Source organism: Hemicordylus capensis, chromosome 2 (genome assembly GCF_027244095.1).
Source record: "Hemicordylus capensis ecotype Gifberg chromosome 2, rHemCap1.1.pri, whole genome shotgun sequence".
Taxonomy (NCBI): Eukaryota; Metazoa; Chordata; class Lepidosauria; order Squamata; family Cordylidae; genus Hemicordylus; species Hemicordylus capensis.
Window position 1 is genome coordinate 368160251 of NC_069658.1, and position 13036 is coordinate 368173286.

Consider the following 13036-nt stretch of genomic DNA (forward strand, 5'->3'; position numbering starts at 1 on the left):
CAAACGCCTTCATGGGGCTGCGGAGCTGTTGCATGGTGTTGCTGACCATGCTGATGGTCAGTGCGCATGCATGCTGGTGCCATGGAGGCTGCAAGGAACAGCCCCACATGACCATTTGGAGAGCAGCTGCCGCTGCCAGAAGACCAGCAGGGGAGGATGAGCAGGTAAGGAGCTCCTTATCTGATTTTTAAGGGAACCACTCTCCGCCCCAACACCGGCTACCCCAAGCTGTTCATTCACATCCCTAGAAGGATATGATTAATTCCCAAGCTTAATGGAAATATTGTTTCAAAAGGAGCTAACCTTTACATTGGAAATGTGGTGAATTGCAATCAGTTTCTTTTATACAAAACCTAGAGATTATAAAGCCATCAGGTTTAAAGTCTCTCCCAATAGATTTAATGAACAGCTATACAGGAAAACCTCCTTATCCACGGATTCAGTATCTATGCTTCTGCGAGTCCACAGTCAGGTAATTGACACCTGACTTCAGCATATGCAGAGGGGAAAAGGCAAAAAAGGATTAAATCTGCATATCTGTGGGTCGGGGTGACCAGAAAAGACCCCAGAGATAATTTCTGCCCACCATTTTGTAAAAGGGAGCCATTTTGTGGCTCTTTAAGGTTAAAACAGCATTTTACCCATGAAAAATTGCAGAACATATTGAGAACTTGGACTTCGGGGGGGGGGGGGGCAGGGTTGCAGGATAGTTAGAGCTCTGCAGAACATGGTAAGGCACTTTAATTCGGCCTTTAAAAAACTAACCCCAATTTTTCCCATGATTTTTAATCTCTGGGAACCTTATCCCCCCCACAATATCATAGACATTAATGCCTCAATATCCGCAGCTTCAGCATCTGCTGTACAGTATTATTGTGGAGAGGAACCCCCGCAGATAGGCCCAGCTGTATTGTAATTTACTAAGGTTGAAGTTTTTAAAATGCTATTTTTAATTGTAAACCACCCAAAGACACAAGTTTTGGGCGGTCTAAAAATATTTTAAATAAAATATTGGCTGCAGACCTCTTTTATGAGAGGAAAATCTGACTCACATGCAGATTAAGGAAGTAACAATGTTTTCCACAAAGAACTTGTGCTGCAGACAGGCACAGCTTCGTTGCTCATGAAGAAGAGGGATTCTCACTGATCTTCCCGTTCCCTAGGAACACTTTGTGTGGCCCAGAAGTAGTTTCCTGAAGGTCATGCAGCCCTCAAGGACCTATTTCCAGGTCACAGGGAGTGCCTGTGGGAGGGAGGGCAAATATTTCGGGGGGGGGCACCAACGCATGCATGCTGTGTACAAAATACAGCAGCAGTGTCCATGCAGCACCAGCACTTCACTGGAAGCTTTGGTTCTTCCTTATTCTGTATATGAGACCCTGTATTCATTAATATACAGGTTCTTAGGTAAACTGAATTTTTTACATTGCTCAAGAGGTGGAGGAAAATAGAATAATTAAAATCCCATTAAAAATGATGTTCACTCTCTTTGCACCTCAAAACCACATAAATTCCTTAAGCAGCATCTGGTGCAACCTCTTACAGCATATTAGAACTGGGTCAGTAGAATGTTTCATTAGGAGACATACATGAAAATATAGGTGTTCTTATGCAGAAAAAGCATCTAAGTGTTTTGAAGCATTATATCTCAGCATCGGTGACAGATTATTATTACTGATGAAACACAAAATGTGTGCACATCCTTTTCCTGTGGTTACTGAAGACCAAAAAAAAAAAAAATTGCAAGACAAAATCCTACTCCAGCTTCTAAGCAGAATCAACCTAATACCTGGCATGATTATTTCAGGAAAGCCAAGTTTCCTAGCAACAACTGTTGTCCTGTCAACAAGATGAGGGTAGTCCTTTCGAATCTGACTAATATCACCAACAAGCATTTTCATAGTTACCCACAGCCCTATATAAGAAAACAAAAACAACACATATTTACAGTCATATATGAACTATCATTTAGTTGAGAAATCTTAATTCACAAGTGCCACATCTAAGGAAAATTCATGTTTACTGCATTTGAGCACCTCAAGAGTGCATATAGGACACCATCAAGCTAAGCTCTCATGGATGTGCCTTTTGAAAGAACCAGCACCTCCACATTGGGGCTACACCCAAAAAAGGGTTCCAGCAAATTGCAAAAATCAGAGTTCATTCTCAAAACTGGTGTCTCCACATGCTTCCAAGGCATTCGTATGGCACTCAAAGTATATATGAACTGGCCCTTAAGGACCGTCATTGCTTAGGTGGGCTTGTTTTGTTTTTTTAAGACAAAGGATACTTCACCTTGTCCACCACTGTCGCCTTTGCATGCTGTTACTTTGCATAGAAGATTATGCAAAAACTCATTCTCTGCCACCCTAAAAGGGAGAAAGAAAATATTTGTACAGACTAAAGACAAGTGGATTAATATAAGCATACAATAAGATAATCATTAAGTCAGGGGCAGAGCAACCATTGCATGAACGGGTTCAAAGATGCACCCCTCAAGGGCCATGCCTCACGCCCCTGCCCCACCCCCTGCATCTGATGACAGATGCAGGGGTGGGGCACGGGGGCCTCAGTGGCAGGCAAACACGGGCCACCGCTGGCCTCCCTACAAGCCTGCATTAAGTATAACTGGAACAAGTATTCAAGCGTACCCCTTCTGTTTCTTTCACTAATACGTGTATTTGTAACAATACTTCTACCAGGCAAAGACATTGAAGAGATGACAGTAAACATTTTTGAAAATAAATAACAAGAACACCCAATTTAATGAACAGAAGATAATGTCAGATCCACAAACCAAATTATATGTGATTATGAACCATCATCTTTCTTTACAAAAATAGGATATTCAAGAATCTGGTCCCCTGATCCAGATTGGGACCACAATGTGGGCAGGGAAGAACACTGAACCTTCCCCCTTCATCTGCAGTCCTGAGGAAAATCGCCTCCCTGTGGCTGCTATTTTTAGAAAGAAAAACACAATAAGGTCATTTACATGACCAGTCCTATCCAGGCTTGCATAGCCCTACCCAGGTAGGGCTGTTTCTGTGGCACACCAGGATCGGTCCCAATCCCAGCGCCCGGCACCAGAGTAGCCCAGGTTTTGTACCAAGCTAATAGTGAGGTAGAAGGGTACAAATATGCCCGTCAAGCCCATTCCCCAGTCGTGTGAATGCTCGGGCTGCTTACAGCAAGATCACCCGGCAGCAGCCATGCTCCTCATATGGTGCATTGTGGAATGCGGGAGATGGCAGCCTGCTTTCCCCCCATCCCCTCACCACTCCCGGAGCGCTCGCAAGCAAGTTGTGTGGTGAGTAGCATTGGGAAGCCTGGGAGCAGCACTGGTCATGAGGGGGAAGGCAGGAAGGCTTCTGCCTTCCCCCTGCTTTCTCCAAGCCATGTAAGCAGGGGCGTAACAAGGCTGGAGTGGGCCCAGAGACAAAATTTTAAAATGGGCCCCTCGCTGATACACACACACACACACACACACACACACACTTACTTACACACTTCACAATATATAGTGCACTCACACTCACATCCCCATTATGAATATGGTGGATATTTATATAGTTATATTTATATCATTATAAATATAAATATGACTATATTTATATAGTTATATAGTTAATTATATAGAAGAATAGGTCATTAATTCACATGTGGTTATGAAATCTCATGATTCTTCTCTGTCCCTTACAGATACATTTATACACATGCCACATGGAAGATGCTGAAAGGCATCATCTCATACTGCATGGGGGAAGGCAATGGTAAACTCCTCCTGTATTCTACCTAAGACAACCACAGGGCTCTGTGGTCACCAGGAGTCGACACCGACTCCACGGCACACTTTACCTTTACATGTCCAGAACTGAGAGAGAGTACTTAATACTCAGGAGATGGGATGCATGGTAATAAATACCCCAACACGTTGAAATTGGTGGGGGGGAGGAGTTTAGGGGACGTTGTGAGGTGATATCTTGGAGCAGCTGCTGTATCCACAGCAAGGGCTGTAGACTGATTTCAAATCAGGCTGCCAGCACTCCTCTTGTTTGAATTTGAAGGAGAGAATTGCATGCTTGTTTTCAGCTGCAAGAAAATGAAGAGCAACTGCTCCATTCCTTTGTACAGCTCGATCCTGAACACTTCTACTCAGAAGCAAGCCCCATTGAGCCCCACACCAGTTGCTTCTAGTAAATGTGCACAGGGTTGCAGCCATGCAGCCCCTACCAGTGCTTGTTTACTCGTAAGTAAGAAGTCCCTCTGGATTGAGTGCTTGTTGTTCCCCAAGTAAGTGTGATTGAACTAAGATTGTTCCTGATCTCAGAGCAGCAGCAGGGAGAAAACATCTCCTCTCGCAGGAGCTACCCCCACAGACTTTCAATACTGGCCCCCAGACTTTCAGACACAGACTTTCAACACTGCCCCCCGCCCCTTCCTTTCCCTTCTGGCTGCTGCACACTCACCATCCAGCCAAGGCTGCACTCGGAGGGAGGGGAGGGGGACTGTCCTCACGGAAGGCTTCTTGCCAGCTTCTCTAAAAAAACTCCACAACCTTGCTTTAACCCTCTGCTTGCCTCATCCCTCCACCCTCGCCATGGGGAAGAGCGCTCCCGGCTCAGAGTTGCTTCCGCAGACAAGGACTTTGCTGCATGCATGCCGCCTCTGCTCCGAACTTGGGGTTGGCTTTTCCACGGCACCGAAGCTCTGTAGGTGTTGGGGAGTCATGTGACTTGCCTCTGGGGGGCCCCTCGAGGCGTGGGGGCCCCCAGGCAGCCACCTCCCCTTGCCTAATTGTAGTTACGCCCCTGCGTGTAAGTTTGGATGTGTGAACAACCTTCATGTGTTCAGCATCACTTATAGTTTGGCCCACAAGTGCAATTTCCAGAGCTGCAGTGCTGTGAGAGTGCTAGTGATATTTCACATAAGAAATTGCTTATGATATAAGAAATATCATTCTTATGATAAGCAACAGTTCACAAAGTTCTAGAATAGACAGGTTCTCCATTAGTTCTCATGATTCTGCTGAGGTTCTATCTAAACAGAAAAACAGTCTTCAATTTAGTTTACCTTTTCTTGTGCAACTCTCAAGTGGAAGTTGCAAAACTATCCTTCTATGAATGAAACATGCCTTCCAGAATATGAAAGGGCACCTTTAAGTACAAATTGAATTGTATTTGTTTACTTATTCTTGCTGTTGGCATGTTTGAGAAACAACATGGCCACAATCTTGTATAGCGTTAGGCATGCTTAAATCTACTGACATCAATAGGCTAAAGAGTACCAAACAGAAGAACAGCCCTGCTGGATCAGACCCAAGGCCCATCTAGCCCAGCATCCTGTTTCACACAGTGGCCCAACAGATGCCTTGGCAAGAGCTGAGGACTTTTGCTATACTGGATTACGGTATTTTTGAAACAAAAGAAGTGCAAGAAAATTAAGATATACGTTTTTGCTACACAGAGTTTAAATGTTCTACATATTCCTTTGGCAAAATTGTTCCAGGTCCTTTACTAATATGCATATCTATTGTAAAAGCATTTAGAGCAGTAATATTTTCACCATATGTCACCTGGCCACAGGTGTAAACCTGTGAAATTACTTTTCAACTACCTGCTATTCAGCATATAACACCACACTGACATTCACTGTAACAGAAACAGACAGCAAGATAGCTTGCTTTTGCTTACACTTCAATTGCAGGGACTTTGATATAAGATCATATCACTTTTTACACTTAAAAAGAGTAAGATTTTCTTACGGATGAAAGGGAATAAAGTGTTGTTTCTCTTCATCGCTTTCTGCTTTTCCTTTTATGATGTCTGTAATATCCATGACTGAAAAACAAAATCCATCAAGATATGAAAAGAAGTACTTCACAAATAACTAACCCTTCACCTTGGTAGGATGTAACTCAAAAACTCAGTTTTCCAGACAGGTATTACATTATAGATGACACTCTCAATGTTCCTAGGTAGATTACTCTTAATGACTTCAAATGTAAATTACCAGTACTTTCCCCACATAGTTTTATAATGCAAGTTTGTTCCTCCAGAGTCTCAGTCTAACCTTTATTTTAAAAATAAATAAAAGAGAATACCACAGTTATAAATAAACATTATGAAACCTCTTGCTCAGTATGGTCAGTATGCTGCCTAGGAAGTTGCTCTGTTGAAATGCCAATAATGCTAGGTAACTGAAAAAGTTACACATTCTCAGTTATTCTGATTCTATAGAAATAATACAATTATTTGACTCCAAACCCTGCTTCATCAATTAATTTAATTATGTTGCAATGGTGAACAGCCAATAAATACTAGAACCCTTGGTAGATGTAATTAACTTGACTGCAAGGAAACTGAGACAGCTATCCACCCCCCGCCGGCCCGCTTGCTTAAATAATATATCAGCATTCAGGTGCAGAGTCAACCTGTTAATGAGGCATGGTTGCCTCAGGTAGCAGATTGGCAAAGGCGGCAGATAGGTGAGGCCTCCCTGCACTAGTCCCACATATACCCACTAGCTGCCTCTGCTTTGATACCCTGCCTTATAGCAGTGGTGCAATTTTGCCACAGCTGCTCCTCCTCCCATAGTTGCATTTTCTAAAAGGCAGAGGGGAAGGAAATGGAAGTAAATGGGAAGGAGAATAACAGTGGTGGGACAGGACAGAGATGCTCTAGCCAACCACTCTACTTTTATCAACACTTCCCCCGCCTTCTGAAAATGTGGGAGCAGGAGGAGCAGCAGCAGTGGTGGTGGCGCCACCAGTTGGCATGCCACCAACAGATATGGTCAGGGAAGGTGTGCACTGCTGGGAACAAGAGCGGGGATGGGGGAGTGTGTTCCATGCACTGCTGGGAAGGCAGTGGAAAAAGCAGAGCCACGAAGGTGAAAGTAACAAGTGCTGAACTGTGAACTTTGTATGCTAATATCTGCCAGGGTTTGTAAGGAAATATCTGCCAGGGTTCTAGAAGACCAGTGATGGCACAATTCTCCAGGGGATGGGAATGGCACCTCACTGTACCACCTCAGATGCGGGAATGGCGGTCAGGGCTGGTCATGTGTGAAAATCTGGCATGCACACATATTATCAGAGTTTTCACTTTACTTTAGTTGCATTCCCACAATCACAGTGATCATGGTTAAAGAGTTAACCAGAATTGTTGAGCCCTGCAGAGCTGGTTGTGAGAATGCAGATTTCCTGGGCAATTCTGGTCAACACTGTGGTTAAGCCTCACTTAACCAGGATAGATCCACAATCTTTATAAACTGCTAGTGAGCGCCCCATGCTGTAGTTTGGGTGAACTACAACATGGGATGACCTTAGGTGAACAAACTGCTCAAAACATTCCATCTTGCACACCTTCTCAATTACCCATAAAGCTATCTTGTCTGGTCATGTTATGCCATCTACAATTTTCTATTGCTCATCTCTCATCTCACCCAGCCTGAATTGACTTCTCATTGAAGATGTTTAGAGAACACCTTCACTGAGCACCATCGCCCCAAGCAAAACTATGAAATGATTTTGGGTTGGGCAGCCACTTCTCTTTTATTATCTCTTACAATTTCTCAATAAGCAAGGCACTGAAAATTCTATAATTAATATTGATTATGTAAGTCAGCCTTGGCTCAGCTACAGAATGTTTTCTCTACATCATTATTAGGGGAAATACTATTATAGCTGATATACATCTTTGTTCAATGTGCTTGCTTGTCTATAGACTACACTGTATATACAGTCTCAGGGTCCAAAAGGCATTGTATATAGGGAAATTTGTGTCCCAAGTGCCTCCACACTTGCATTGGGGGAGATGGAAAATTGTTGATTTTCTCTTATGTGGCAGCCTTTGCACCTGCTGCAATACTATCAGGAGGGTCCCTGACTTTCAGGAGCAACATTTGGAAGGTGGGGCTACTCTAAAAAAGAAAGGTGGTTGAAGCATTTGTGTATATATATATAAGGAAGCCAGGGCATGAAGCCATACACTCTTGGTCATGAATTTTATGTTACCTGCTACTCCAAAAGGCCGTCTTATTCCTTGGGTATATTTTCTGGTACTATTGTCTTTAAGATCCATTCTTCCAATCCTTATAATCTGACAGATCAAATAAATTCTGTCTCTACTAAGATCCTTGTTTCCAAGATCCTAGGACAATAGGAGCAAAGCAAATTAAGAGATAAACAGTGAAATTCCATGCCAAGTTGAAATTCAAAAATCAGAGCATCTACTACCATATAAGAAGGTATCCACAAAAGAAATCAATATCAATTCAGTACATGGGCTTGAATAACATGAAATCTGAGTTTAGAGAATGCATCAACTTAAAAAAAAAAACTAGGAGAAGACAATGAAGTTGTTTGAGTACATAAGAACATAAGAACAGCCCTTCTGGATCAGGCCCAAGGCCCATCTGGTCCAGCATTCTGTTTTGCACAGTGGCCCGCCAGATCCTGCTGGAAGCCACAGGCAGGAGTTGAGGGCATGCCCTCTCTCCTGCTGTTACTCCCCTGCAACTGGTATTCTGCCTTTGAGGCTGGAGGTGGCCTATAGCCCTCCGACCATTAGCTGTTGATAGACCTCTCCTCCATGAAGTTACCCAAACCCCTCTTAAAGCCATCCAGGTTGTTGGCTGTCACCACATCTCATGGCAGAGAATTCCACAAGTGGATTATGCATTCTATAGAAAAGTACTTCCGTTTGTTGGTCCTAGATTTCCTGGCAATCAATTTCATGGGATGACCCCTGGTTCTAGTGTTATGTGAGAGGGAGAAGAATTTCTCTCTATCCACTTTCTCCACTCCATGCATGATTTTATAGACCTCTATCATGTCTCCCCATAGTCGTCTTACATACCGTCCTCATGCCTCCTGAGTTATTGGAGAGCTTTGCTTTCAAGCAGAAACTCCCCCCACCCGAAACAGAGTAGTAGGCTCTCCTTCACTGGATGTTTCAAACAGAGACTGGAAAGCCATCTGTCAGGGCACTGTAGTAGTTTCCTACACTGAGCAGATGGCTGGTCTAGAAGACCTTCTCAGGCCCATCCAACTATAACATTCTTGAATCTATAAACTGATTTTTAAACTCATCAAAACTTACAATTCAGTTTGGGGATTTGATTCAAGAGGTATAGATAGGGAAAGCAAGGATTAAAATACTTTCAAATAGTTCGCATGCCTAACTTCTCAACTGCTTTTTAAGGTGGGGAGTGGGGTCCAAACAAAAGTCTTGCATGTTTGTGGAGGAGTTACTGATAAGAAAACTTTATAGAATAACTCAATAATGTCCATGAGTGTCACTGGCTTATGGCCCATACATTCCATTTTTTACAAGTTCATTAAGTTTGTATTGTAAATAAATTCATTAAGTTTGTATTGTAAAAAATCATTGGTCCCTTGATGATGAGCAGGGCTTTCCCCCCTCAATTATATACAAGAGCAATAATTTAATGATGCCCTTGCATAATTATACACTTAGGAAAGGAATTCCATGTCTCAGTGATTTCAATCACCTCTTCAATTTAGTGTAACACCTGTGTACAATATTAATTATGATATTTTTCATGTACCACAGAATTATCTTCTGCCAAATATAGCTACAAACCAGCAACAATCATAAAGGCCAATTACCACTGGATCATGACTAGCATTTTCCCCCCATACTAGGTCATGTATCCAAATTACCTACCTCTCACCATAATCAGAATACACTAACATTTTGAAAGAGATGAAGAGTGCAGTTAAGTGGAACTAAAAGTAAAATTGAATTCCCAGCAGTTTAATCCAGCATAGCCTCACAAAGATTAAGCCTTGGATTGATTCCTTTAAAAATGATGCCGCTTTGCCCAAGTCACATATAGTTTCACTTTTCAGATTACTGCACTGTTAACAATAATAAGTTATTATTGTTAATAGTAAGTAAAATGAAGGTGTTATGTCTGACATCCTTACTAAAGCTTGGCACCAAAGGATGCACATCTACATCGGCTACAATCCCATTTCAACAGTGCATGTGGGTAATTTTCATCTATCTCACCTTTCCCTAGAAGTAGTCTGTGGAACCCACAACTATGTCCCTGAGGGTCATGCAGCCCTTAGGGACACATTTGTGGACTGCACAGAGCACTGCCAGGGAATGGGGAGATCAGTGAAAATCCCGCCTCCATGCAACCACCTGGCACTGCTGAAATAGAGTGCAGTTGCTGCAGGTTTGCATCCTTTGGCTGCACACAAGCAAGGTTAGTTAAGATTTCAGCCAGAGTTTTCTCTCTTGAAAACCCAATGACTTCAGCAGAAAACAGAAACATACTGGAGACAGGACAAGAGATGAAAATTCTTCATTTAATTTTTCATTGTTCTTTAAAAGTAATAGGAAATGGAAAATAACTGTATAAAAATAACTACTCACAGTAAACACCACTTTCAGGTTGTTGAAATTGTCAATTTCTTTGACAAAACCTTTACTTCCCCACCTCACCAAGTAATTTTCACTGTTTAAAAAGAATACATCTTCTTACATGCAATATGATAATGTCATCCAAATATTTTAAAATGTTGTATTGGCATGTAATAAAATATAATATTCATTATTCGACACAAATTTTAATACTTTTATTATTTATATCACACCACAGTTATACATAGTGCTTTACAGAGTTACACAGGCAATATAGAAAGGTATCTTATCCCAAGAAGTTGCACTCTAAGAACCTTTACAGTGGTAAAAGAACAGAGGGAAGAAGAAAGGGTAAAGGTGAGGAAGGAAGAATACAGTATGGGCAAATCCTGTTACCCATATTTAAAGAAGAGGAGAACTGGTAACGGGCTGCAGTGTTCAGATCAACTCCCACCACCATCTTACTTTATCTGTTTGTTTTTCAGCTGCAGGCAGCCAAGATCTGCGAGAAGAGGGGTTCTGCTGGGCCTGTTGTGTTTTTGTGCCATTATCCTGTGGGCTTCCTCCTCCTTTCTGGCTAATTATAATAAACTTTTCACCTGGGTTTACTGCCAGGAGGAGGAGTTGGTTGCCACTATACCTATAAAACCAGGGGCTGTGCCAGGGGCGCAGCCAACAGCAGGCTGCTGGGCGGGCCCAGCTGCCGAAGCCGGCCACCAAAGAGAACTGGCCTTTGGGGCAGGCTTCAGGAGCGGGACAGAGGACTGCACCAGGTTATGCTGCTGCTTTAAGAACTTGATACTTGGGACACTGCGCCTCACCACTTTTTCTCTTGAACCTTGCCCAACATGGCTTATATGATCTAGCAGCAAGGTTATTGGAGAGGGCCTTGTTATGATAATTAATGCTTCTCTGAGGAAGGGCAGGGTGCCTCCTTGTCTCAAGGAGGCAATTATTAGACCACTCTTGAAGAGACCTACATTGGATCCCTCAGAATTTGGCAATTATAAGCCTGTCATTATAAGCCCAGCAATTATAAGCCCAAATCTCTTCCTCCATGTCAACTTAATCAAGAAATGGTTTAACTTCCCTAAATGCCTGTCGGGGGGTGGTAATGGGCTGGATGTGGGAGAACAAACTGAGGCTGATTCCAAGCAAGACAGAGGTACTTACTGTGGGAGGTCAAGACTTAGGAAATGGTTTAACTCTGCATGTTCTGGATGGGATTGCACTCCCCTGGAAAGAGTAGGTACATAGTCTGGGAGTACTTCTGGACCCAAACCTCTCCCTGATTTCTCAGGTTGAGGCAGTGGCCAGAAGTGCTTTCTATCAGCTTTGGCTGTTTTGCCAGCTACGTCCATTTCTGGAGATAAACCTTAAAACAGTGGTGCATATGCTGGTAACATTCAGGTTTGACTCCTGCAATGCGCTCTACGTTGGGCTGCCTTTGTACGCAATTTGGAAACTAAAGTTACTACAGAATGCAGCAGCCAGATTGGTCTCCGGGGTTGCTCGAAGAGATCATATTACACCAATTTTAAAAGAACTACACTGGCTGCCACTCAGTTTCTGGGCAAAATACAAAGAGGTGGTTATTACCTATACCTAAACAGCTTGGGTCTGAGGTATTTAAAAGAGTGCCTTCTTCTTCATCAAACCCACCACCTGTTAAGATTATCTGGGGAGGTCCGGCTGCAGTTGCCACCGGCTTGGTTGGTGGCAACTTGAAACCGGGCCTTTTCTAGAGTTGCCCCGGGACTCTGGAACATGCTTCCTATCAAAATTAGAGTTTACCCTTCTCTGAATGTTTTAAAGAAGAACCTAAAAACATACCTGTTTTGTTGGGCTTTCAGTTTATAGTTTTAAAGCTTCGGTTTTAGAGTTTTTATTGTATTTTAAATTGTTTTAATTATGTTAATGTTTTAATCATTTTTGTACTGTGAAACACCCAGAGACCTTTTTTTGTATGGGGCAGTATGTACTAATAAAATAAAATAAATAAAATAAAGCTTGGTCACAGCTGAGAATGAAGAGGATAAGTCAAACCCATACAGAAAAAAGTAGGCGTGGAGATGTCTGAAGGAAAGAAGTAGGATCACATACATGTTCAGAGAGGGAGTTTAACATATAGGAGACTGCAATGGAAAATCTTCTTCAGATAGACACATTCAAACATATACCATTCTTTATATTGTTTCAGTCAGTAATAGTTAAAGCCTTCTGAACAGCCTTATTACAAATAAAATATAATGTCTTGCTAGGATGGCTAGAATCCAAACAATTAGACCACTTTGGTTGATACTTTCTGGATGGTTCCACTCGCACATGAGAGTGCACAATTCCTTAATCATATGAGGGCATGGTTCATCCAAACCATCCTCTTATATATGCTCCAAATACTATTTTAAATTACCTTAATTATAAATAGTTTATATAATCAAAAGTACTTTGCTTTTGTGTTTAACAATGGCTACATCTCTAAGAGGCAAAAATGTATTCTACAAGAAAAGTGATTATATAAATGATGCAGTTTCCCAAGAGATCACATCTGTCACCCTGGCTCTATATGTTACTATTTTAACTAAGTACATGGAGACTACTTACACTAAACCCTTCAGACCTTCTGCCACAAAATT

The 13036-nt window shown here is 42.2% G+C and overlaps 1 protein-coding gene across 4 annotated transcripts in view; it reads right to left on the reverse strand.

Moving 5' to 3' along the window:
- The window catches only part of DOCK2 (dedicator of cytokinesis 2), a 422720-nt gene that overhangs the window by 368390 nt on the left and 41294 nt on the right, over positions 1-13036 (reverse strand). For all 4 annotated transcript variants that reach the window (XM_053294951.1, XM_053294952.1, XM_053294953.1 and 1 more), the window contains 5 exons: positions 10413-10494; positions 8018-8153; positions 5765-5840; positions 2296-2369; positions 1790-1915 (listed from right to left, as the gene is read on the reverse strand). In XM_053294951.1, coding sequence (XP_053150926.1) covers positions 1790-1915; positions 2296-2369; positions 5765-5840; positions 8018-8153; positions 10413-10494 — 494 coding nt within the window. The remainder of the gene's footprint in view (positions 1-1789; positions 1916-2295; positions 2370-5764; positions 5841-8017; positions 8154-10412; positions 10495-13036) is intronic.